We start from the raw sequence: 26,536 nt of genomic DNA on the forward strand, positions 1-26,536 counted from the left end.
GCCCCCAGGGGGCTAATTCGAGGATTTACGGTAGTTATGTTGGGGAACTGAAAGACCAAAATGAAGCATCATTAAATCGTGCTCTGGGAGTTTTGTTCTCGCTCCATTTATTTAGAAACTGGAGAAAATTAAACGAGTAAAAATGCTAGCCTTGATTAAGTAAGTTGACATTCAAGAATAAGAACAAGAATTAGATAAACGAATCTTTAGTTATTTGTGATTTCTGATTGTCAAACTTGCTTGCATTACTTTTTTATAGGTGTGCATTGGGAACTCGTGTTCTTTACGTGTAATTTATTTATAACGACATAGTCCAGTAGATTTTTGGAAATAAACCACTTGCTTGAGAAAGCTGTATTATAAAAATTGTTAAAATCACAGAAAGCCTATCTGATAGACATTAAATCAGAATTCAATAAGTAATTGTGTTTCAAATACCCCATCTCCTAGTAAAGCATTTATTTTCCATTTTATACACTGGACATTCTCCATATGAACCAGTAAATTTAAGTTGGCTGGCTGTCCTTGATTATTTTAAAAATCTGAGGCTGGATTGTTCTTAATTTGTTTGAAATTATTAGGGTGTAAGCAGTGCAACTGCTAGCTATTGCGCTTTAGGAAGGTGTTCAGGTTGTTCTTAATTTTGACCAATTTTGAGGCTGGGATTCTTATAAAATTGCTCTTATAAAATAATGTAGTGGGAAAATGTCAATTTAGTCGCCTCTGATCAAAAATAATTATTTCTCTGTTACCGATGAATTCAATAGCTACGCCATATGTAGCCCTTTTAGACACTTTCAACAACTTGGGTTTTAAGAGGCAGGGGCTTTTTCCTGGAAAAGAGCCTCTTCTTTTTCAAATGGCACTGTAGTTTTTGTTGTAAATAGTTAATTTTCACTTATTTAATCAAAATTCCGTCCCCTATTTGCAAATCCAATACCAGTATCATTCATTTGGTAAATGAATTGCATCAGAGGTAGATAATTACCCTCGTGACGACATTCATTATTGTTTGTGTGACACACCCAATGGAGTTAGTTACGTCATATGACGAAGAGCTTCCTTGTCGGGAGGCAGGAAGCCTGTGTCTCTATTGTCTTACTTCCGAGTGATTGATACAAATGACCGCGCAAGGACACTAGACTTACACAATAAAAATATTGTGAGAACGGAGCTGCGAAACCCAACGATTTGGCAACTAGTTCGCATAAAGCTTGCAGTTTGAACTTAAATACTAAGTTGACGGTTCAAGTGATAGTTTCGTGGATTTAGATGAAGTTGTGAAAATAAGAAGAGAAGAGCAGCCAAAATTACGTGACCAGACATTGAGCCAAGTAAGTATCACACTTTTCTCGTATCCAAGTATGGTAGGATGCCATTGCTCCATGTTCCAAGTCACATTTTCTGTCATTTGTCCTTCTCGACTGGCTAACGGGTTTTCTGTAAAATTCTGCCTCCCATATCCACCAGTCTATCATAATTTCCGGATTAAGGTTTGCCCAGTACTTAGCACTATCAGGCTTTTAAGTATCTTTGTGTGACCATTAAGTTTCAGGATCAAAGCTTATTGTTTACATTCAAAATCTGAGAGTCCTGACAGCGAAGCTGGTTTGCAACCGTCCCCGCCGTTCTTGCCCGTTTTATATAGACAACATTGAATTCATATGCGAAGACAGTTGAATTACGGTTGAGAATGTAACTAGAGAGCCTCTGCAGCGTTATAAATGTTCGGGGATAATGTGTTGTAGCTTTCCTAATGCTGCCCCTTAACATAAGGCTTAAAAACAGTTCCCAAAAATCATAGTTTCCTTTTGACAGCGATTCTTAGCAATGAATATTTGCCAATTGTCCTCTCGAAACACATGAACTGTGGGGAAGGGCTGGTGGTTTGTCGAAAAAGTGCCTCGTTTCACATTTGGAAAAGCTTTCTCGTGGAAAGTGTGCTCCTTTTGTTTGTCTTTTCAGAGATCGCGAAGCATAATATTTAGTGTTACAAAGTATAAGTAGATGCCGAAGGAGTTTGAAATGTTTTCACTTTCAGCTAAGAACCAAGAGCGTCACGAATCAGATTACTTGTCCGAAATTTTTATGTTCTGAGGGGGGGGGCTAAATGCCCCTATGATCCCTGCCCCCCTTTGGTGCGTTCGATTCACGATTGATGGTATCCTATGATTTTCACATTGGAATTTGATACAGAGTAAATGTAGAGTTATAAGTTTGGAGACCTGGACTTAACTCTTACCAAAGTTGTTGTCAACCGCAATTTCGTAGAAGGAAATACTTAAAACCGCACGCTCTTTGCTCCATTAATCCCGGCGTCCGGGGCAAGGCATAGAAGGCTAGAGAGGAATTAGAAAAGTGCATGCATAAAACAAAATGGAACGGGCTTTTTCAGGAATCTGGAATTTGTAAGTGCTTAGACAGTTCATGGACATTGGAACAGCTCTCGGTTAGCATACACATTTTTTTTAAGAACAGTTTTATTAGAACACGACCCTCAAGATTGGCCAAAAGTTTAGAACAAAGAACAAGCTAAGGGTGAGCTGCTGTAAAGCGCAATTTTTATGCAACGTTTTATCTAAAAAACAAGGAATGTGTGGGTGCTTTTTCGGTGAATGTTGAAACTTGTCAGCAAATGAAGGTTGTCTCACTCACTTTGTTGGCAAATGAGGCCTGAACACCTCCTTAGAGCGAAAAAGCTAGCAATCGCACTGCTTACACCCTATTAGATTAAAAACAAATTAAGAAAAATCCAGCCTCAGATTTTCGAAAAAATAAGAACAATCAGCCTGAACTTGAATTTACTGGTTTGTATAAAAAAGAGAGCGTAACTGCAAAATATCGAGCCCCGCGCTAAATCAAACACTCAAGCTGTTTTGTATTTCCCTCGAACCTTCCCAACTTCGTTCAAACGCCCCGATATGATAACACGCTAGCTCGAACCACTTTCGAGTTGTTGATAAACTCTCAAAATTGGCAGAGAGGAAGAAACAGACAGAAAAATCAGAGATTTATGCTTTGAATGAATTGTTCCTAAAGGTGGTTTGAGTAATCTTTAGAATGCGTTATTTTTCATTTGCTAGTCTCTTTTGCAGAATGAAACAACAATATTTACAGTCTTTATTACTCAACATATTCCTTCCGTGGAAATCGGGACACTTCTAGTTCCCATTTGAATTACAAAGATTCTCCGCTTAAGTTCTAAAAGCAGTCCTACTTCTTAGTTGGGTGACCGTAGATAACGCAATTGAGCTTACTTCATTAGGGAAATATGCAAAAATTTATTTTGTAAGAGGACAATACTTGGTCTGTGAAAAGTTTGCAAATTATATTTGAGTTCTTTTTTATTCTTTGAGAATTAAAATAGCACCAGTCTTTCTGAGACTTTCGTCTTACTTTTTCATCTTTGAAGCCAATGGGAAATTAACTCCTTAAAATAATTTTTAGTGATAGCCAAACTAAACAATAGGATTTCCACCAAAGGTGCATGGGATTTCATGAAGTGATTTCCCCACGTTTTAAACAAGAGGTTAAATTTATCAGATATTAAACAACTGATATTATTGTGTCGTGTTCATTTTTCTGTGTGAAACAAGTTGCATTGTAGGCCAGTAGTAACATTGATTTTCTCTCGAAGCAATCCATTGAAGACTTGGTTTGGTGAGACCTCTGGTTGACTGCCTTTTTCTCGCCATCGTTCCCCTTTCATTGTATTCAATTTCAATTCTAGAGAAATGGCAAATTTGGTGATTATTGCGTTATTGGCAACAACGGTCGCAGGGATGCCCCCTTTAAAGCAAGGTAACCTTGACTGCGACTGCGCTGCGAGAATCTGTGTCCCAGTTTTAAAGTGTGAGGATGGATTCATTGGAAAAGATGAGTGCAAATGTTGCAACATTTGCATTAAGAAAAAAGAAATGTCAAAGTGTGGTGGTATCGATAACATGGGTGGAGCATGCGACAAGGGGATGATTTGCCGGATTCGGCACCCAAATTCAGGCGAAAACATTCATTTGCCAATAGAGGCAAAATATGGCAGATGTGAAAAAGGTATGTCACCTGCAAGGGTAGTAAGCAAATTTAGTTATGCAAATGATTATTTGCATCATTGGAGTAGTAAATACGAACAGACCCCAAAAGGATGTTTGTTGCACCTCAAAGGGGTCGTGTCAGTAGGGTTACCTATAGGACATTTAATAATAAACTACACAATTTTGCCAAATAATTTAATTCTCCTCTCTTAAGATTTGAAAAAAGCAGCTGTTTATTTAGAAAAATGAAGTGCCCCTTACTGTGAAGGAACAAAGTGGTGGTGTTATTTCACAAAGTTTTTTGTCTCCTTTAGCGGCATGCAGAGATGTAACCTGTGGAAAGCATCAATGGTGTTCCGTTATGAACGGCAAGCCTACTTGCAGCTGTCATTTAAAATGCAATGAGCGTAAGAAGGAGCCAGTTTGTGGATTGAAAGACGGGAAGAACTACCCTAACCACTGCGTCGTCAGAAAGCACGAATGTGAAACACAGAAAGATATCGGCTACCTGCCAGGCCCATGTGTCCGTAAGTGACCATTATGTCTCTCTGATTATATTGCGCAAAGCTAATGATTATTGTTCCATATTTTTTAAGTAAGTGCACTGTGATAATATTTAAAAGACTGATCCGATCCTTTACGTACTACCAGACAAAACGGTTGATTCAGGCCTTTCTGCAACGCTATACAGAAACCAACGTTTTTAATATGGTAAGCGCATATTGTAAGCGTTTTTAATGGTAATCGCATATAGACGCCTAGACAATGGTCTGTTGTACCGGTTGTATACCACGTGCGCAGTGATAGCAAAACGTTAATGTCAGTTTTCCCTGAGGAGCTTTGAAAACTGTTTCTATTTGTAAATATATGAAAATAGCCGTAGTTGATGAAGATATGATAACGAAAAAAATATTTTGTGACAACTTTGAAGTCGTTTTGTCATAAAGTCATTTTTTGAAGATATACACAATCCATGAGTAATAATAAGCATAGATTATTTGTCAGTATCTATTCAAAGTGTCCTAGGGTCATTTTTTCTGCACCTCCCTTTTTTATATGATTTCACCTTTCCTCGTGATTGATGCTTGTGAATGGTCACGCAAGCATTCTTTAAACAATAATATTTCACCTTTCTAGCATGCCAACTAAACAATAAAGAATACAAGTTTGGAGATGTTGTTCCTTCTGGCGAACAGTGTGAAAGTTGGTACGCGTCTTTTTGCAGAAAAATTTATTTGCAAATAAATGTAATACCTTTTTATCATTTTGAACGCCCATGTGAGGACTTTCTTTGAGTTACGAACAAGGAATTATTTTCAAGACCTTCTTGTCCTGTCAGAAACATTTTGAAAAACTCCTCCTCTTTATCGTAATAATCCCGATGGTACAAGCGCATCAGCAATGTCCCTATTTTGTTGTGCCGCTCCACCTTTCAGCAAGCTCCTTCGGCCTAACAGTCTAGAAAATTCGTATCCCTTGATTGGCCTTATATGAAAATACAGCTTTACTCAAGGTCCGATTTCAACAATATTCTAAGCTTGCATACGTTTTTTTCCCAGCACTTGTAGACACGGTAGATGGATATGCTCTTTTAGCCTGTCTTGTTTGAAAAAGGAAGTTTACAAGGGCTACGAATGCACTGGATATACTAAGTTGCACGACGAAATACTATGTGGTGACGGGTTTAAGTGCAAGTTCACGAAGATGAGCGATGGAAAAGCTGGCCTACCAGACCTCGGTGTCTGCGAGAGACTGAACCCAGGTACTTCTTGCCTACGTCATTCTTAGAACTGCCTATAGGTTTTCTAATACTTTGAATTTTTGGCTGCGATTTTTCACATTACATGTATCTTTTCTTGTTTTGCTGAAAATATAAAATTTGAGGCGTTTATCTACCTAGTACACTGTGAAACAGCAGCATTTAGCAAAGATGCTCCGCCAAAAAACTTAGGCCATATTGAAAAGTAATCATAAAGAATCGGGGTTTTGAAACGTTTATTATTATTAATCTGTCCCGGGGTTGACTAAAAATTTTAGCTCGTTTGTGCAATGGCTAACAAATTTTGCCTGTTTATGTTTCAGCCAAGACATGCGGGCTCCCTTCAGAGTCTGGAAGCTGCTACGGCTATTTTAAAAGATGGTATTTTGACGTCAAAAGCAGGGCTTGTAAGAAATTTATCTATGGAGGCTGTGAGGGAAACGACAACAGATTTAAATCTCTTGGTGTATGTAAACAAATTTGCAGTGGATACACGGGTTTGTTCATATATCTTTATAAATTTACAGCTCATGCTACTTATAGTTAATTCATTGCTTAAACATCCAGCAATTCACTTGAGTTTTCTAGCTTTGCTTCACATAGCAAACTGTGTAGCAATGCACTCACTTTTCATTGAAACATAAGCTTTAAAGCTTCTTAATTATGATGTCATCAATTTTAACATTCGGGGTCCTATATTCAATTTTCATGCTAGGATATTTTCCAACAGAAACCTGTTGGGGGGGGGTCTGTTGGGGGGGGTCTGTTGGGGGGGTCTGTTGGTGGGGTCTGTTGGGGGGATGTTCGTAGCTGTAAACAATGAGACTCGTCAATGTTTCTATTGTTTTCCATTGCTTATGGCGCTTCTGTCAATATATTTGTTCCGGTTCTAATGCTGTGCATATATAATAATGATGATGAATATAAACAATTTATTTAAAGTTGACACTAGCGTCAAAAATGAATTCAAAAGTCTAATAACAAACGCCTAAATTTGAAATAAAAATTCTACACAACTTACAGCTGCAGTCAAAAGTTTTGATGGACTTGATATTTCTTTTAAAACTCGCTAAATATTGCTAATGATTGCTTTGATGAGAAAAGTATTTTTATCCTCTGTGCAAAAGTTTTTTGCCAACCAGCCAACCATATTGATGGAATATCATAAAATTTCGAAGTTTGGATTTCTTTCGAAAATCGATCGTTTTTTTTAAAATTCTTTTGCTTCAAATACTTATGTTTCTTAACTTTTTCTGATTGTTCAGTTATAGTTTCTTTTAGCAGGTTTATTATAAAGAATGAATGTAGATAGAAGGAGATACAGCTTTAGTATTTTTGTGGTTTTTTAGACGAGGTTATTTTGCAACATTTGGTAGGAATTTTTCAAGGTTTACTAAACATTTCGTTTTTTACCATCAGGACCTGAAATAAATCCCGACATAATCATAAAGGATGAAACAGAAATTCCAGTTGTGCCAGAGAAGCCCCTTGTACCTGTAAAACCTGATGTAAAACCGGACATAAAACCGGATAGAAAACCGGATTTACCTGACGTCCCATCAAAACCGGATGTCCCAAAAGTGCCAGTGAAACCTGATGTCCCAAAAGTGCCAATGAAACCTGATGTCCCAAAAGTGCCAATGAAACCCCATATCCCAAAAGTGCCAGTGAAGCCTGATTTCCCAAAAGTGCCAGTGAAACCTGATGTCCCAGAAGTGCCAGAAAAACCTGATATCCCAGAAAACCCCAAAATGCCAGAAAAGCCCAGCGTTACCGAAATCCCTCCAATCGCGGCATTTGAATTATCTAAAAAAACAAAAATTGGCAATATTGGCAAATTTTCTGTGGAGTCACCAGACGCTCCCATTCAAGTAAGACGGTCTGCACCTGCCATAAAAGTATCAGTCAAAAAGGGTTGGTTTTTTTAATTATTTTGCATTGTCATGTTGCTCATATTGTCATTTTTCTCTCAGAGTACAGAAATATCTATAACTCTATCTTTTGCCTCTTTTTCGACAATTTCTAGAAAGGATAACCTAGTTTTTTGCCCACAAGGGGACTTGGCACCAGAAAATCTAATTTCTCATCCTGTTTTGCAACACCATACAAAGTTGCTAATATAGAAGACCTGAAAATTTAACATAATACGAGAATGTGAATCAGCAGAAAGTTAGTTAGGAGAAATGAAAAGTGATCGAGAAATATGGAAGGAAACAGTACTTGTAAAGCATCAGAAGTAAGGAAGATGTACTCTCAAGTTTCTAATTGTAGGGGGGATCTAATAAGGAGGGGGGTTGGCATTTTTCAAAAAACCCTAAGATGGGCGGCCATAATAGATTGGAATGGTTGGATTTTCCGAAATTATATTTAATTTGGGGGGGGGGGGTTTAATAGGAATTTTGCATGAAATGCATATTTAGGGGGTGTTAATAAATGGAAATGGGTATGCAAAATTTGTGAAAAATGGAGTTTACCCCCCCTACAATTAGGATCTTGAGCGTAAAGACAAAATAGAAGATGCTTGAAAGATATAGAGTAAAGCCCTGTTTTTGAGTTAACTTTGGAGAATTACACCTTACAATGAAGCCTTATCAATTTTCTTAACAATGGTATCTCTTCTAAATTTTTCTGCAAACATGTTGTAGAAACTAAAGCTTTGTCTTCTTGCGAGTATTGCTATGAGACATGTTTTATCTTTTATTAGAACCACTTTCGGGATGCAAATTCCAGAACAATACTTACAAGGCAGGAGAGGAGTTTATTTCTGGAGACTGCAGAGGAAAGTGCAAATGTTATGGCGACAATAATTTGGGATGTGTATCGTTATGCCCCCCAGAGCAAGTAGTCTGTGGACCGAACGAAAAGCGTGTTCAAGTTAAAGTGCCTGTTGGCTCATCAAAGTGTACATGCACAAGAGACAGATGTGTTAAATCAGGTGGGTTTAAAACACGTCATTAACAGCTTCCAATCTCTGAATTTCTTTGGACAGTATACTCTTTTATGGATTGGAAATCAATTTGAAGCTTTGATTGTTTCTGCATAAAGCCGATATTTCATACATATATTATTTTGATTTTTGCCTTTGGACTGTACTGTCTGAAAGAAAACTTTAGAGTTCTTCTTTCCATGTTAAATCAGTTTATGGGGCCGTACAAAATACAATACGGGCTCTCTGTGTGGAACCGCGTGGCGTGGTAACTTTGGTGTTAAGGCTAAACACAGTTTGACAATAGTAATTTCAGTGTACCTGGAAAAACCCCGTAATTGACACTTTTATGGACACATAGATTATGTAACAAAGATTTATTTGAAGAATTTTATTTTCTAAAAATTTGTTTTTCTGTCGGGAAAAAAGAGAAAGTACAGAACTTTTTCTGGAGTTTTGGCAGAAAACTAGTATATAGTCAGTATACCTTTTCAATTTACGATTGAAAAAGTATATTTGATGATCTACCTTAAAAAGGGGCTTTAATAATTTTGTCACTTTATCTCAGCCAGTTTTTGATACCTTCAGCAGTTTTTGCTTTTTCGTAATGCTTTTTTCAGTTAATTTTGGTCTAAATTCAAAGTTTCTTATGATAGCATCACGTTTTTACTCTATGTTCGCAATAGTCATTAAGTCAACTATAGTTTACGTTTGCTTACTGTGAATGCCATCCTATTTTCTTTTCTCTCTTTTTGATATTTCGTATTCTAGGAGCCTTTTGTGCTGATGCGAAATGCCAGGGACTCCTGCATATAGCGAACGAGATTTCCACCAAAGCAAAATGATTTGAGGGGATTTTCAGATATAGCAATAGGATTTCCACAAGATATACGATCACGATTAATTGAATTGCGATGATGTTTTCATCGAGTGATTTAGCCCCTCGGCGAAATATTAGATTTTTCTGCCTATAAGGTTCCGATCTCCATCTTGAAAAGTCAAAAGAATCTTCCATGTGATCCTTTTATTCAATCTAAAAGTGCGACTTACCACCCATCGCTTCCGTTAAGCTAGATTTTTATACAATATTCTCGTTATACAAACTTTCTATTTTTTTAATGCAGAGCTTGAACCAATGCCGTTTACCAAAGATCAAGGTAAGATCAGTTTGAGATCTGATGAATTGTCAAATATCATTTAATATTTCCTCGAGCTTAATAGACCTACGGAGTCAACTCTTTTATCGGCCTCGTTTCCCTATACAAATCGATATTATATGGTGAATCTCGTCACATTTTTTTAGCTCGTTTTCTATCTCACTTTATAGATAAACCACAAGATGTTACGAAGCCAGAGTATTGTACGTGAAGTTTTTCTTGATTTTTTTATTTTCTTGTGAAATCTTTTCCTTTTTCTGATAACTTTTTATAAGACAGAAAAAATCCTGAAAATTATTTATTTCCCCAAAACACAATAGTATTTTCGTTTTCTGATATTGAACTCATGTGTTTATGTGTATCTATTTTTTTCTAAATTGGTTTTCTTTAGACCTGAAATCATTTCATCTGTTTATCAAAGACATCAGTCCAATTACACTGTAAGGAAAACTTGTAATTAGCTGCACATCTGATGAATTTTTAGAAGATTGTTGTGTTGAATTGATTGTTTTATATTTCATATTTACGTTTTTCTCCGATCGTTTCACAGCTGACGAAGTTATCACAATCCGTGGCAAAGTTACTTTCGAGAAATCACCGGGAAAGCTGCCTACACCATCATGTCTTCGTGTTGTCTTTGAAGACGTATCGGTACAAGATGACGGATCTGTCGTGTACAAAACCGAGGAATTCAACGTATCAAATTCAGACATCAGCGCCCATTATGACTACAAGTTCAAGACAAAAAAGCCAAAGACACACCATGAATTCTATGCTGTAAGTGCTGTTCTAAATGTAGGCTGGTGTGCCTCCCCAGACTCGAATGACTGGATCAGGAATTTTGATTTTCTGTCCGATTCAACAATTTATGTTCCTTTACGTGATGGTACAACAGATTATGAAGTCGACGTGCCAGTAATATATTATTGTAAGTGCTGATTTCTTTTTTCAAAACTGCAATATAATGATGGCCATAATTTCTATCAATACGTATTATTTTTCTGAATTTTGCAAATGTTTATCTGACGATTATGGTTTTTTTGAAATGGAAAAATCGTTATGCAAGAAAGCAGGCCTAAAGCTTCACGCTCTTTCACGTATTTCCTATTTACTAGACAATGAAAAGCTCAAGCATATCATGCAGGCTTTTATCCGATCCCAGTTTAGCTACTGCCCCTTAGTGTGGATGTCCTGTGGCAGAAATCTTGATAACAATATCAACCACATTCACAAAAAGGCACTGAGCATCGCATACAAGGATAGTGTTTCTGACTTTGATACACTTTTGACCAGAGATAATTTTGTATCTGTACATAAACGGAATCTGCAGTTGCTGATGCCAGAGATTTACAAAACTAAATCAAATATCACTTCAAGCTTTATGAGTGAAATTTTCATTGAGAAAAATCCCCTCTATCATCTAAGAAGCAAAAATCTTCTACAAAAGCCCAAGGCCCGGATAGTTTGGTTAATAGAGAGCGTTTCTTGCTTGGGATGTAAACTGTGGCATGGAATCTCAACTGACATCAAACAGTCACTTAATATTTCCATCTTTAAAAAACGTATAAAGGAGTGAAAGGGTGATGAATGCAACTGCCGATTATGCAAGACTTTCTTAGCACAGGTTGGGTTCGTTAATTAACCTTGTTTTTATCTAAATTCGAAACTCACCTGTAAATATGTAACATATTTATGTATATATAAAGATCATTTTATGTTGGATATAATTTAATAGCTAGATTTGTGAGATTTATTTTATTTTTTGCTTTTGTTTTAGTAGCCTTCAATTAGCAGTAATTTTGCTACCTCTTTAAGCGCCTACTATAAAGAAATTAATAATAATAATAACAATGATAATGAAAGCTCAATAATCAGTCCCCTTTACTCGTTTGTTTACAATCTTTTGAAATAGCCCAACATCTTGTTCATGGCTGCGATGCCACTGTAAACACATTTTTACAAAATGTATAAAAAATACATTTTTAATAGCAAGTTTTAGAGAGTTTCCCAAGCATAACATGATAAAATTGCTCATGCGTCCTGTGTGCTCAATCTTAGCAAATATTTGCATAAAGGAAGAGATACCAGTATTAATGTACTTTTTTGTTGTGTTGAAACCTATTTTATATTTGCAGACTGGGCAAACTATCTTTCAGCTCCACTTATTCAACGCTATTGTACGTACACATCATTTGGTATACAGATATATTTCAAGATTACATAGCATCATTTACCAGGAGAACCCTTATATTCAATACAGAAGTATATTCTGATTCGTCTTTACTTTAATTGTAGGTAGGGGAAAGAAATGTCCTGCAACGAACGAAAAAGCACAACCTGAAGCCAAAAGTGAGATTCTTGGGGAAACACCCCCCATACCTGATCTTCTAATAGGTAACTTTCACTTATATCTTCAGAACTTTTGAATGAATCTTCTAAGAGGCACAATCGCTTTTTTATTGTAGCTAGAAATAAAATGAAATAACGAAAAAACGAAATAGAAGTTTAAATCGAGAGAAACTGTCTATGCATTTTTAGAAGATAAGTACGAACTGGCCAGGCGTGTAATTATATCCGGCCCGCGAGATCATTTGATGTTTATCTGATTCGGCCCGCGACCTTAAGTGTGCAATTGAGTTTGACACCCCTGTTTTAGAGGATGAAAAGTCTTTTTTTTGTGTCTGCTTGGTTTCTGAGTCAAACATTTTGTGCAATTATCTCTTACCTGTCGAATCAGCATGGGGTTGGGAGTTTCATGTCAGAAAGTACGGGGTAAATTTATAGTCTTTCTTCAACACAATAAATAGATCATCTTATTATCATCTTTTCAGATCCCTATGAAAGCCCTGAACCTCCTCATGGAATTCTTGGAGATCCAACGGAAGGTGAGAACCCCTTATAGCTTTTTTATGTGCTTGACGTCTGGTTAGCCAGTTTAATTACCTTTTGAAAAACATCAATCCCAAAATGGAACATTACATCAAGATAGCCAATTGCATTTGCTCATGATTTGGTGTATCCAATAATTACTTGTATTCAGCTTTTGAAAAATTGTAAAACAGAAGGTGTCATACTGAAATAACGTGGCATCCTAATGTTGCTCTCAACAAGAGCCTTTGAAGCCACTGTTTAGACTTTTTGCATTGATAAAAGCATCCAAGTTTAACGGAGCATTAAAGACATTTGTAACCTGAAATACAACGATCTTTTTCTATGCCGTTTACCGGGAATTGAAAATCCCAATAGCCCTTGTATATTGGTACTGAAATATTGCCGAAATAACGAAAACACCTCACCATGTGATGAAATCAAGTAAGGATGATTTGGAATGAAAGTACCTGAAAAATTTATGATATCAAGGCTATCGCGGTAATTTGGTTTGATTTACTTTGTCAATATAGTAATATAACAATTTTGCCCTTTGATATTAATTTGTATATATATGTATGATAATTATTTTGATGTGAATCATTGTGTATCTTTCATAGCGGACTGGGTAGATGATTACGTTCGGGCTCCAGAATACGGTAAGATTTACTTTGAATGACTTAGTCGAAAAATTTCTTCTAATTTTGATAGGCCATTAATAGAGTTTTGTTGCGCTGAAATTTTTGTTCAATGGGATAGTTCCTTGTGGGCCCTTTTTTTAAAAAGCCAAAACCATTCGCGAACTTAAGTTCAGTGACAATGATAGCTACATCTTACTAAGCAGCATTCTGGTAAAAAATCCATGCTCACCGTTGTGTATTTTGATTTTCGAAGAGTATTTCAAGAGAAAGCGTTTCCAGAGACCCAAATGGAAGTGGTGCGAAATGTTTTCATTGCGACTCCGTTATCCGCCCTTTCAACTTTGAAACCGTCTTGTCTCTCGCAATTTGTTTAGCTAGAAAGTTAAGTATCACCTGATCGAAAGTTCTAAGTTCATGGTAAAATGATTTTTTTTCAGGGCCTGGGAATATAACTATCCATGGAAAGTTAAAATTCAACAAATCTCCTGGCAAGCTTCCTAAAAAGTCCTGTTTACGTATCAGTTTCCAAGATACTGGATTGGCTGATACTTCAAGTGTATCATACAAGGAAGATGTACTGGATCTCTCTGGTGTTGAAATTGGAAATGTCTATGAATATAAGCTTATGTCCAGGAGACCACAGAGAACGTTTGGATTCAGTGTTAGCGCTACTCTCAATGTTGGCTGGTGTCCGGATAAGGACTCGAAACAATGGCTGAAAAATAAAGACTTCCTTACTGACACTATGTTTAACGTTAAGTTAAAACCAGATTCGGTTAATTATGAAAAGGACCTGAACCTGGTGTATTACTGTAAGTACCATGTCACTATAAAGTCATTATGTGCAATAAAAAGCTTTAGAATTTCCATGAGAACGAATGTGTTAATAGCACCGTGAAATATTAAATGCATAGGGATTTATTAGACAGGAAATTGTGAGCTGGCTTTGTTTACAGGACAGTATTCCCTTAAAAATAATCTTTATTCATAAAGGCTAATAGGGAAAATACTTTGGTATCAGGTCAAATTTTACGTAAAACCTTGTGTCTTTCATTTTCTTAGTTTTTGTATGTACATAATTTCTACAAGAAATTTTTGTGGCACTTCCAATTTTCTTTTAATGTTGACAGGATAAATGTTTTGTCATGTCACTTGCAATGGCAAGATTTTGTTCAGAACCCATAGATAAATAAAAGATTGCCACTTCAATTACAGTGTCTTTTTCCTCCTTTTTTCCACATCTGCCAGTACTCAAAGTGCATTACGAAAGTACCCAGACGAATTATGGTTTTTCTCGTGGCTTTCTTCAAAAGCCCCCATATTTTGTAAATCAGATGTTAAGATTCTCAATTTTCTACCCTTGTTTCAGGTTATGGAGCTGATTGCCCTGTAAAGAAGCCTAAGAAGTTACCTAGCAAGATTGAGTCAAAGGCAGACTTGAAAGACCAACTAAATATGCCACCCATTCAGTTTTCGAGTGAGATTTCAGAGAAGCCAGAATACCCGAAGACAGGTACGGAATGAGAGAACTGACCTTTAATTGTTGGCTGATACTTGCTAAATTTCATATCTGATTCTTTAGGCAACTTTGTGAGATAGAGTATGAATTGCCTTTTGTCATAGTTAAGTCGAAATTTTGAAATGGATATAAAGGGGATTATTCAACTAGCCTACTTTTGGTACTGAGCGTCATGGAGTTAAAGTAATCGGGTATGTTTCTCATAAATGCAGACTCCTTTGAATGGGGCTCTTTCTCCTCCAGAGGGAGAGTATGAAGAAACTTTTTGCATCAGAAATTTTTTACAAACTCTTGATTAAAGAGTCAATTTCTTTTATGACTAACAATGTGTCACTAATGATGACATCACTCGTTTGTCTTCTTGACTCTCGAGTCGCTTACTAAGTTATTTGGAACTCGTAGAGGTATATACATATATTGGTAGATTATTGCTTTTCAGTAGCACTTAGCAGAATGATAACCAGAGCATGAATAAAATTGCTGAGTTTTTTCTGCCTAATTACCTGCACTGCACTTTGGTTTTCATGCACTTTGAGAAAAATTTCCAATGAGTTTTAAGACCCGAAACTTGTAAGAGCCATAAAAGTCAGCCAAGGTGTGAGGCTTTTTTGTTTCACGCGGCATTACATCCAGTGGTCGATTGTAAATAGTGTTTTTCCGGCGTTGGGATGTTTCAACTTTATTTTCATGCTCTAGGAGCTGACTTCCAAGATGATGCATTTTTTTCGATAGAATGCCTAATCAAAACACAGCTGAGAAAAGTGGATTTATGTTTTCAAGATGATCGTCATTACGCTAAAGTCCCATTAAGCCATCTTACATTAAAGTCCCTGCAAACAACGCCGCAATGGTATCGAAGTCGCCCATATTTTTGTTCTTCCGACCTGTTCAGTATTGCGTTTGCAAAATAAACTACTAGCTTTAAAACAGAATAACAAGTTTGAAGCTCTTTAGTTTTGATCTGCTACAATTTTTTTTTGAAATAGACCGTAAACTTTATTTGAACCTCGTTTAAGATTCGCGATACTTTTGAGCTTCGAGATGGTAAAAAGATTCACATAATTTCCATCAACACAATTTTAGATAAAGATTGAAGGTATCAAAACGAAACGTTCTTTTCAATATCTATATAACAGTATGCAGTTTTGTTTTATTCTAAACTATGCCATATTGTGTCATATCATAAAATCTCCTATACCACGCCATGCCATATCATATACGATACCAAATCATATCATACCGATGCCAATAAATTACCAATGCAAAACCTTACCATACTATACAATACCATACCATAGAATACCATACAATACCATACCATGCAATGCCATGCCATGCCATGCCATACCATACTATACCATACCATAACATGCCTTGCCATACCATACAATACCATGCCATACCATAACATACCATACCATCCCATACAATACCATACCATACTATACCATACCATACCATACCATACCATACCATACCATACCATACCATACCATACCATACCATACCATACCATACCATACCATACTGTAACATGCCTTGCCATACCATACCATACCATACAATACCATGCCATACCTACCATAAAATACCATACCATACCATTTCACGCAATACCATACCATGTCATGCAATACCATGCTACGCCATAACATACCACGCCATACCATTCCATATCATACCACGCAATGCCATATAATACCATACAATACCATGCCATAACATACCATACCATACCATACCATACCATACCATACCATACCATGCCATGCCATTTCACACCATACCATGTCATGCAATACCATGCTACGCCATAACATACCACGCCATACCATTCCATACCATACCACGCAATACCATATCATACCATACCATACTATACCATACCATACCATACCATAACATGCCTTGCTATACCATGCCATACCATAACATACAACACCATACCATGACATACCATGCCATGCCATGCCATACCATACCATACCATACATACCATACCATACCATACCATACCATACCATACCATACCATACCATACCATACCATACCATTTCATGCAACACCATACCATGTCACGCAATACCTCCTACGCCATAACATACCACGCCATACCATTCCATACCATTCCTAATTCTGTACTGTGCATGATACCATGTCAGGTGGCCATGAAAAATACTCCTCATTAATTTTGTTTCCCTATAACGTTTGAGAGAATCGGCAATCTTACAAAATCTAGAGGTATTACAGACTATCACCTGAAAAGCAGATTCTTTCACTCAACCAGTTCGAATGAATCACCTTTATTCATTGTTCAACCAAACTTTGCTATCTGAGTAGCAAGAAAAGAAAGTTACTGTTTACCGCTCGATGTCGTATAGGCAGAGCTGTAAACGCTCAACCGGGTAGCTAGAAACGTGGATGCATAAAATCACATATCAAGGCAATGAAAAAAGGATTTCATTGACTGTCAATATCAGGGTTTGTTCCCTCTGACTCCGGGATGCTTTTGAAGCAACTTTGGTAGCATCGTGATAAGTGTATTGCCTGATTGGGGCAACAGTCAAGGAGACAGATTTGTTCCAGAGCAGAGTCTATTTAAAGTGCATGTTTTTCAAGGCTACATTTCTTGATTATTCTATTTGGTGCCTGACAACTTTCATTGCTTAATCAAATTCAGCATGTCTGTATAATGAGGAATCATACCTTTTGCAAGACTTCTTTTCAAAATGTTCTATTGTGAAATTGTCATTACCAAGGACACTCGATACATTCATTTAAAATACCAAGCGACTATTGACTTTGTAGCTCAATCCTTTAAAATTTCAGTCTAATCCTCATATCAACTTGATCAAAGGTCAGATCATAAAGATCATTTAGCCTCTTATTGGAGCTACCCTTAATTCAACAAAAATAATGTCTCAAAAGCAGTAAAGCTAATGTGTCTTTCTCGTTTTTTTAGGTTCTTCTGACGCGTGGAGTGTTAATGGTAAACTTAGGTCCATTCCAGTTTCTGAAATGAAGAGCGGTATGTACATGTAACCACGTACCCTTTTTTTGTTTTTTGTTTGCACAGATTATTCTCTGCATTTACTTCAAAAAAGAGCAATTTTTCAACAGTTAAGTCTTTTGCTATTATATTAAGTGTGTTATGCTTCCTCATCTTCTATGCCAACAGCGAACCTTTTCATCTATGAATTATCGATCTTTTTCAGAGACTTTGAAGAAAATGGATGAAATGGACGAGAGTATGACAAATTTGATTGATTGCTAGCATATTTAAGGGCCCTGAAAGTGAAAGTGCTGCATTGGATGTAGAACTTCTAACTCAGCCCTCTTTATTCTGTTTATTATAACTTGGGTTCAATCAGACAAACACTTCCTTAAAGCAGATTACTTCTTTAAGAAAGACTCTTCGAGGCTATCTTAGTATCTCTTTGGTAGCTTGCAAGGATAAAGCTTAAATATTGAGTATACAATTGACAGTCTAACAATTTTTTGAGTCTCAATAGTTTATTATATACGAGGACATCATGATCGCTGTGTATTAAACTCTTTTTCATTCCTAGCAAGTTTTTTTGTCTATGTAAATTTTGAAGTTGACTTCTTTATCTTTGTTAGCTGGCAAAAAAACTGGTTATTCGCACGACAGAAAACCTGTGTATGGTAAGATTTGATTTTACACCTAACATATCAACAACTGCGTAACGATAGGTGACTGTGTATTTGTGAAATTAACTGACTTTATGTGGATCAAATAAAATATCCGCGTAATATTAAGAATTAAATCATTGTCATTAAGAATATAACCCTTTCACGACAAAATTATTAAGCTGGCAGTTAAGTTGACTTTAATTTTGACAAATGAAGGCATTTACGCATAGAGTTGGAACCAGGGGACAGTAGGCCTGGTAATCCCCACATTTCTCAAAGATGCCGCATTTTTCCAAGGACTCTTCTTTTTTCATAGTTGCTTTGTGATTGAAATTTACTGAAGAAGGGGCCTGATTGAGATAATGAAGTTACCCTGGCGTCGCTGTGCCAACGCTTCTAATGTTTCTCCTTTGATAACATCTTTAACTGAAATGGAAAAAACACTGTGGTAGCGTAAATTCAGGGCTACTCTAAATTTCAAACTCCAAGCATCATGATGATAATATTTTGAAACTAATTTTATTCTTTGACCGAATGTTGTATCGATAGAGTAAAACTGTGATGTACAAAAATAAGTACATTTCCAAGTTTGATATTCCTGGTTTTAGTTTGGTTTTAGCGTCTCCTCAGTGATCTTTTGTACAACAATTGAATAATGAAATAAGAAATTTATGCTCGCTTTGTGCAGCTGCTGTGCGTTTGTCGCGAAGAAGTCCAAATCTGATTAGTCTTGCCTTCTTAAAAATTTCCTTGACAAAAATTACTTTTGGGAAACTATCATTAAATAAGAATACAGATACAAAAGGATATCATTGGCATGGAGGGTAGCTAGGAATCTATTATTCTTGAAAGTTGAAGACTCATTGCAAATATCGTTTGTATTTGATATATAAAGTTTAAATTAAGACCCGCCATTGAATCATTTATTCGTAAGTCAATCTCAGAAAAAGACCTTCCACCGCAAGACTCACACAAATCTAGTTCTTGTCTACGTTTCCATTCTAGAAACAAATTTTTAGGGCCCCGTTAAATAGCTAAGGGAAAATCTGTCAATAGTAATTTGAAGTTATCTATTGAGATTTCATTTTTTTAAATGTGTATATGACTTTAAATTTTTTGAAATTATATTATTTCAAGGGAGCAAAAATATGACAATTCAAGGTGTGATGATGTTCAACAAAATTCCTGGAAAACTACCAGTGCCATCATGTTTAAAGCTGTTTTTTGAGGACATCTCATTTCAAGATATTAAGTCTGTTCTATATGCAGCAGAGACATGGGATATGTCAGGCATCGAGTTGCAGCAGAAATTTAAATACTCATTTCTGACCAAAAAGCCAAAAGACTTGAAATCTGTGTACAGCGTGGGCATTGTTCTCAATGTTGGTTGGTGCCCTGGTAACGAAACAACTTCTTGGATTCGAAACAATGATTATCTTTCGGATAGTTCACTCAAAGTCCCATTGAAAGAAGATGAAGACACATATATAAGAGATATTCCCATTGTCTTTTATTGTGAGTCCCATTGGTATTGTTCTTTTGTATTATAACAAAGCAAACCCATTCAAACCGTATCATACTAATATCGATATTTATAGCTTTTAAAACCTAGTATAGCATAGCATAGCATAGCATAGCATAGCATAGCATAGCATAGCATAGCATAGCATAGCATAGCATAGCATAGCATAGCATAGCATAGCATAGAATAGCATAGCATAGTATCGGATAGTATGGTATAGTATGGTATAGTATAGTATCGTATAGTATCGCATAGGATATTATAGTATAGTATAGTATAGTATAGTATAGTATAGTATAGTATAGTATAGTATAGTATAGTATAGTATAGTATAGTATAGTATAGTATAGTATAGTATAGTATAGTATAGTATAGTATAGTATAGTATAGTATAGTATAGTATAGTATAGTATAGTATAATATAGTATAGTATAGTATAGTATAGTATAATATAGTATAGTATAGTATAGTATAGTATAGTATAGTATAGTATAGTATAGTATAGTATAGTATAGTATAGTATAGTATAGTATAGTATAGTATAGTATAGTGTAGTTTAGTGTATTGTAGTATAGTGTATTGTAATATAGTGTATTGTAGTATAGTGTAATATCATATATTTTGCTATACTATATCTCGCCACATCTTGCCGTATCATATCCTACTATACCATACTAAACCTTGGAATTGTCTACAATAATGAAAAGTACATAACCATATCATATATAGCAATCGAATAAACCAAATATAGAAAACTATGATGCATCGACATTTGTACCTTTACTGCCCGATACGGATCATACCAAAGATTCATCTTTAAATGTTCATTACACCTAGGGTTGAACGTTTTGCTTTTACTATAGGCAGAGGACCAACATGCACAGAAAAGGGACTGCCTGTTCCTGCTACTACTGAAGCCCCTCCTTCTACCGAAAACCCAGACATTGTGGCTCCAATCAGGCAGCTTGATGATTCGTCTGGTAAGGGAGAATCCGGCAAAAAGGATCCAAAAACTGAAGGGGAAACGAAGAAGGTGTCAACAGAAGAGAAGCCAAAACCTTTGCCAGTATCGCCTCCCTTGATAGAGCCAATTAAGCCAAGGCGTCACAGCAAGTGCATCGATTACGAAACTAAAATTGAGTATAACATTGGTGATGAATGGTACGGTTCTGATGATTGCATCCACTGCACTTGTAGTAGAGACGGCTATCCAGTGTGTTCGTCGCCCATGTGTGCACTGCCGTTTTGTAGAACCGGGCCTGCAAGGCCTCAAAAGGGAAGATGCTGCCCTGTGTGTCCCGAACATCACGTCTGTAAGAAGTCAAACGGAAGGGTGGTGGTTGAACACGAGAGGTGGCAGGAAAACAATTGCAGTGTATGTGAATGCACTACAAAAGGCATCGTTTGTGTGGATCCAAGCTCAGTGAAACAGAACTGCAAACGGCGTCAGCGGTGGAATGGGAAATGCGAGCCGATCTGTATTGATGATATAAGTGAGTTTTGTTTCCGGCTTTAATTTGCTGAAACTGACATACTGGTACACTTTTACACTGTGCGGCTTTGAAATTTTGAAGACAAAGTAAGATCATTAGAGAATTCATGGTCCTTAATAACGGTTCATGAGCTTAAGAGAGTACTGTAAATGAGGAACAAGCTCCTCTTGTTTTCAAGTAATTATTTTCAAGTTCTCGTGTTTGAAGTATCCCGGCTTGATGAGCACCAGCAACTCCCTTGCACTGTAATTGCAATGGAACCAACTATGATAATAACATTGTATATGAATCGGTACATTGTAAATAAGGAGGGGGGTAATGACTAATCAGAAGACCATTGTTTTCGAACGCTATACCATTACGACCTCTCACAAGGAGCTAGGCACTTTATAACCATAGCCTTGTTTAAATGCATCCCCCATCACTATCTACCTTTAACGTCCTGTGAACCTGGAAGATTTGAAATATGCTGTTGTTAAAAATATCCTGATTAATTATATTGTTGGATTTCTACCAAAAACCAACAAGGTTATAGCAATGGAAATAAGAGACTCAAAAATATAGCTGCATGTGGCATTGGGAATACGTATATTGATCAATCGTGATTAATTTGCGTTTTTTAGTTCCACCCCGCAAGCTGGAGAAGCCCAAGTTTTGCAATAAACCTGATGGAACAGCTGTTTCATTTGCCTCTGAATGGAATATTGACAACTGTACGGCATGTAGATGCACGCGGTCTTATGGTGTCCTATGCAGATCTCCGGATTGCGATTTCACTGATAACAATTGCCAGAAACTGGTGGATGTACCTGGAGAATGCTGTCCGGCTTGCCAGCTAAAAAGTATGTAGAGTAATGCCTGGTAAACGTTTTCATTTCAGTTGACAGGGATTTCAGATAATTGGCAACGTCTTCAGAGGCAGATTCATTCATGTAGTGAACTTGAAATTATTTGGCATTTCACGCTTTTCTCTAATCATGTACGCAAAAAGGAGTAGATGGAGACAAAACGAGCAACCTGGGTACACTTGTGAATGTTTTGTCCCTTTTTTCTCTCCTTTTTTGGGTGATTCCGTGCAAAATAATTAATTCCGTACAAAATTTGGGAGCAAAATTCCTGCGCTCACCGTATTCTGATCACATCTCTCTTTTCTTGTCTGTCGACTTTTAGTCTCTGATCCAGCGTTATGATGAAAGTCAAATGCATTAAAAACCTTTTTGTACAGAAAACCTCCATAGTTGTGCTTCTATGCTCTATACCGCTATAATGTGATTGGCTTTTGGACGTAATTTTTAGATGTAGTATTCTGGATAAAGCAAGGTAGCTTTCTTTTATGCAGTTGTATTTTCGAAGTTGTGTGAATTTCGTAATCAGAGTAGTTTGTCCGTAAACTATAGAGCTGTGTATATAATACATATATATATGTATATATACAATTGATTTAGGTTTTAGAAAGTGGTGAAAAACTAGTTTGCAATTTTCCACACTCGTTACTCGTACCTGTTTGCCGCTAGGCTCTTTATTGTTTTATTAATACTCTCTTAATACTATATATGTTGAAAGACGACAACTGAGTGATTCCCTTTTGCAGAATGTCATCATCGCTACCGTTACTACTCTGAAGGCGAAAAAGTAATCAAAGACGACCGCCGTACCGTATGGTAAGTTCGATTTTCTTTGCTATGAAACCTATGGTTATTTATCTTGCATCTACAAACTTTTGTTGCAACAGAGAAGCCACAGCGGAACAAAATATCTATGTCGAGATATTAACGAGAATGGTTATGCCATTTTAAAACCTGTTACTTTTTGGTCGTAATCAATTGCTCCATATCTCAATCAATGAAAAAATCATAAGCAGGCTTCACCATGCTTTTTTTTAATAGTATCATCTCTCTTGAAATAGAAACGACGATTATTAGATTCATAGTTAGTATGAGCCCAAAATATCCGAAATTAAAGTTTTAAGACATTCTCGAGACGCATTTGTAATTAAGACATGACTCCGAGTCTGCTCTGAAGCTCGGAGGTTAATATTCAAAATACTGCCTGTATACAGCTTTAAGCCGTTAGGGTTATGCGACTTGAAACTGTGATTTTGTAGAAACAATGTTCTGCTGTAAAATATTTTATGCTAAAACAAATAAAAATAATGAGGATAAACTATTTACGAATTAACGTTTCATCACTTAAATTCGCCATTTAACAAAACATACTGTATTTACTAGAAAACACAATTTCTTATGAATCGAGTCATAGATGTTTAGAACAAATAATACCTGGGCTAGTTTCGTTTGTTTTGTACATTAATTCCTCGATATTTTTGTATTTTATGTCTAATGCCGTCCCCTTGAAGATTCTTATTGTATTTTCTAGTGAGTGCAAAGAGGGTGATTGGTCCTGTGACGACCCACCAACCGGTAAGAATGCTTTACCATTTTTTACTAATTGACCAACTTTTAAATTCCACATATACAAATCTTTTCCTGCAATTTTTTTCTGTTTTCATTTGTAATTTGCATGATCAAACCATGTATACATGCTTGTGAAACTATCTGGTCTTTGAAAGCATCCTGTTATTTCATAAAAGGGCTTGTCTGAACCTAAAAAGATCCCAAAAAATGAAATAAAATTTGATGATACTCAAAGATTATTATTTAAACTTTAGTTAACTTTATGTCCTTATATGACTTGTGCATCTTGTTACATAATTTGTTTTGTAATTTACATAATTTACATTTTTGTATCGTAAACTCTGTTTAAAGGATGAGTTTGAGTAGATACCAAGAATGCTTGAGCATTCAGACCGAAAGAAGAACTATTCAAAGATATGATATCTATATAATTGTAAAAAACAATTATTATCATTATTAATATTATTATTATTATTATCATTATTATTATTAATATTATTATTATTATTATTATTATTATTGTTACTATTATTATGGTTATTATATATGAATGGCAAAAATTTGTACTTTCAGATGAAAAAGAATTGGCATGATGACTGACATTCAGAATTATTAGACATTTTGTGAAGATTTTCATTTTTATCACCGTAGTGGTTAAATTTTTACTATTGACAGTGTAAGTCAGAATAAATGTCCTCGCGACTACTAAGGACATTTTTTTCTGTCATACGTCGATCACGCTTTTCGTGTTATAAGGAAAAATATATTAGGCCTGCCTTTTTCTGTTTTTGTCAAAATGTTATGTTTCAAAATGACAGCATGCGTCTCAAAAAAAAGAAACCTTTCAAAAGAATGATCAAGTGAAGACTGGATTTTTTTAAAAGAAATAACAACGGGACCTTAAGCAGCACTGTTAAAATTTTGCGTACCCTTGCAAAAACCTCGAACTTTAATTTACCTAATATTTTAAAGTGTCTTAAACTTTGGTAAAACTCGATCTTTGCTTATTATCGTAACATAAGCATATCCTCAAGCTGTTTGTTTTTTTATACCTAGATTATTGGAGATCTGTATAATAATTTTTCTATTCATTTAGAATGAATTAAACTATTTGCGACAAAAGTTGTGATTTTTACTGTTTTAACTGTACCATTACCTAGACGGGGCTTAAAACCATTTAAACAGAAAATCGAATTTTAGCAAATTCGTCACCATTCTTGTTTATAAGTGTCCAGTCACAATTAATTTCTTTATATTAAAAATTATACTCATCTATATTGTTTCATGTCTGGAAGTGACATTTACAGGTCTTTCTTTGAGATTTTACGTAAATTGAGTTCTTTTATACAGAAAAGGCTGCAAGTCTGTAAGTATATTACGTGATTGATATTCACATACATTAGCGCTAGAAAGTAATATCCTCTTTCCTTGTTGCAAATTCCATGTATTTGTTATTCAAGAGTCTTTCGTCATCATCTTTTTTGTAAGAAATAATTCTAGGAAAGTTGTTCGCAATTCCAAATGGATTGCTCGTTGTTAATACTTAAGATATACTCCCAATTTTTGCTTGTTTTCTATAATCTTTACGCTTTATTTCATGCCAAATAAGCTCATTAAAAACATTATTTTTCGTGAAACAACCGTTAGAATTGAACAAAATATCTCCAGTTTTGTTTGAATTTCAAGCAGATAACTTTACTTTATAGATGCAGTTTTCTTGATTATGTTAATTAGGACATGCTGGGTTGATAAATTTTGATCCAAAATTCATCATTTCTGAGAAATTTTTAGCTTACACCTTGAAGGAGAATTAGTTCACATAGCTCTTCAAAATTACCTGTTTGATCACCGATTTTCGTTCACGATTTTTTTTCTAATAATTTGATTTTATAAAAGCCTCAAGGCCATGGATTTGAGATTAGACTACAACCATCATTATAGAAATGTGTTGTATTCTTTACAGAATATTCAATTAAGCATTTCGTTTGCTTTCTTTCTACTTGTATTTTATTCTAAATACAAGAAAATGAAATATAAGAGACTCCTAAAGATATTCCTTTGGTCACTCTTTTCGTATTGTACCCAGCATAAAACGGACATTGCCTGAGAACTGAATAAATGCTTTTTGTTTCTTCTTGCAATTGTTTTATGTTTAAATAATTTTGTAGACAAAATAGTTTCTCAGTAAATTTTTTACTGCTTTTTAAGTCCATATATTATTTTTAAGCTAAATCGATAGTACACAATGGGATTCTGTCTGCCCATATCATAACTATGACTTAGTATTTTCTTCCCTCCAACGTTTTTCATTTTATTAAATTTTTAGTTGATAATTTTTTCAATAAATTTAAGCTTTTGGATGATTCTATAGCCTGAACATTTAGCTGAATCAAACAAAATATAAAGATTGTCGTTGAATTTCATTCGAGCAGGGTAGAAACTCCGAGAAAATCACGGAAATGTATAGAATTGAGTTAATTCAATGTGAAAAAATGAGGTCTGAACAACCCTCAATGTTTTCTTTGTATAAGATTAAAAGAAAAATGTACAAA

The 26,536-nt window shown here is 35.7% G+C and overlaps 1 protein-coding gene across 1 annotated transcript; it reads left to right on the forward strand.

Annotated features, from left to right (window-relative positions):
* Positions 1-1,143: 1,143 nt before the first annotated feature.
* LOC135684290 (uncharacterized) lies at positions 1,144-25,106 on the forward strand. Its single transcript, XM_065199787.2, has 25 exons — positions 1,144-1,334; positions 3,733-4,050; positions 4,346-4,558; positions 5,169-5,238; positions 5,591-5,793; positions 6,114-6,287; positions 7,210-7,704; positions 8,495-8,725; positions 9,841-9,873; positions 10,044-10,076; positions 10,424-10,801; positions 12,169-12,267; positions 12,705-12,758; positions 13,362-13,400; positions 13,820-14,194; positions 14,752-14,895; positions 17,864-17,929; positions 18,117-18,149; positions 18,523-18,567; positions 19,693-20,070; positions 20,941-21,570; positions 22,194-22,412; positions 23,162-23,231; positions 23,947-23,990; positions 24,558-25,106. The coding sequence occupies exons 2-25, from the start codon at positions 3,735-3,737 to the stop codon at positions 24,575-24,577; spliced, it is 4,362 nt and encodes a 1,453-aa protein (XP_065055859.2). The 5' UTR covers positions 1,144-1,334; positions 3,733-3,734; the 3' UTR covers positions 24,578-25,106.
* The last annotated feature ends 1,430 nt before the right edge of the window (positions 25,107-26,536 follow it).

Source organism: Rhopilema esculentum, chromosome 21 (genome assembly GCF_057945365.1).
Source record: "Rhopilema esculentum isolate cy_ngs chromosome 21, ASM5794536v1, whole genome shotgun sequence".
Classification (NCBI taxonomy): domain Eukaryota; kingdom Metazoa; phylum Cnidaria; class Scyphozoa; order Rhizostomeae; family Rhizostomatidae; genus Rhopilema; species Rhopilema esculentum.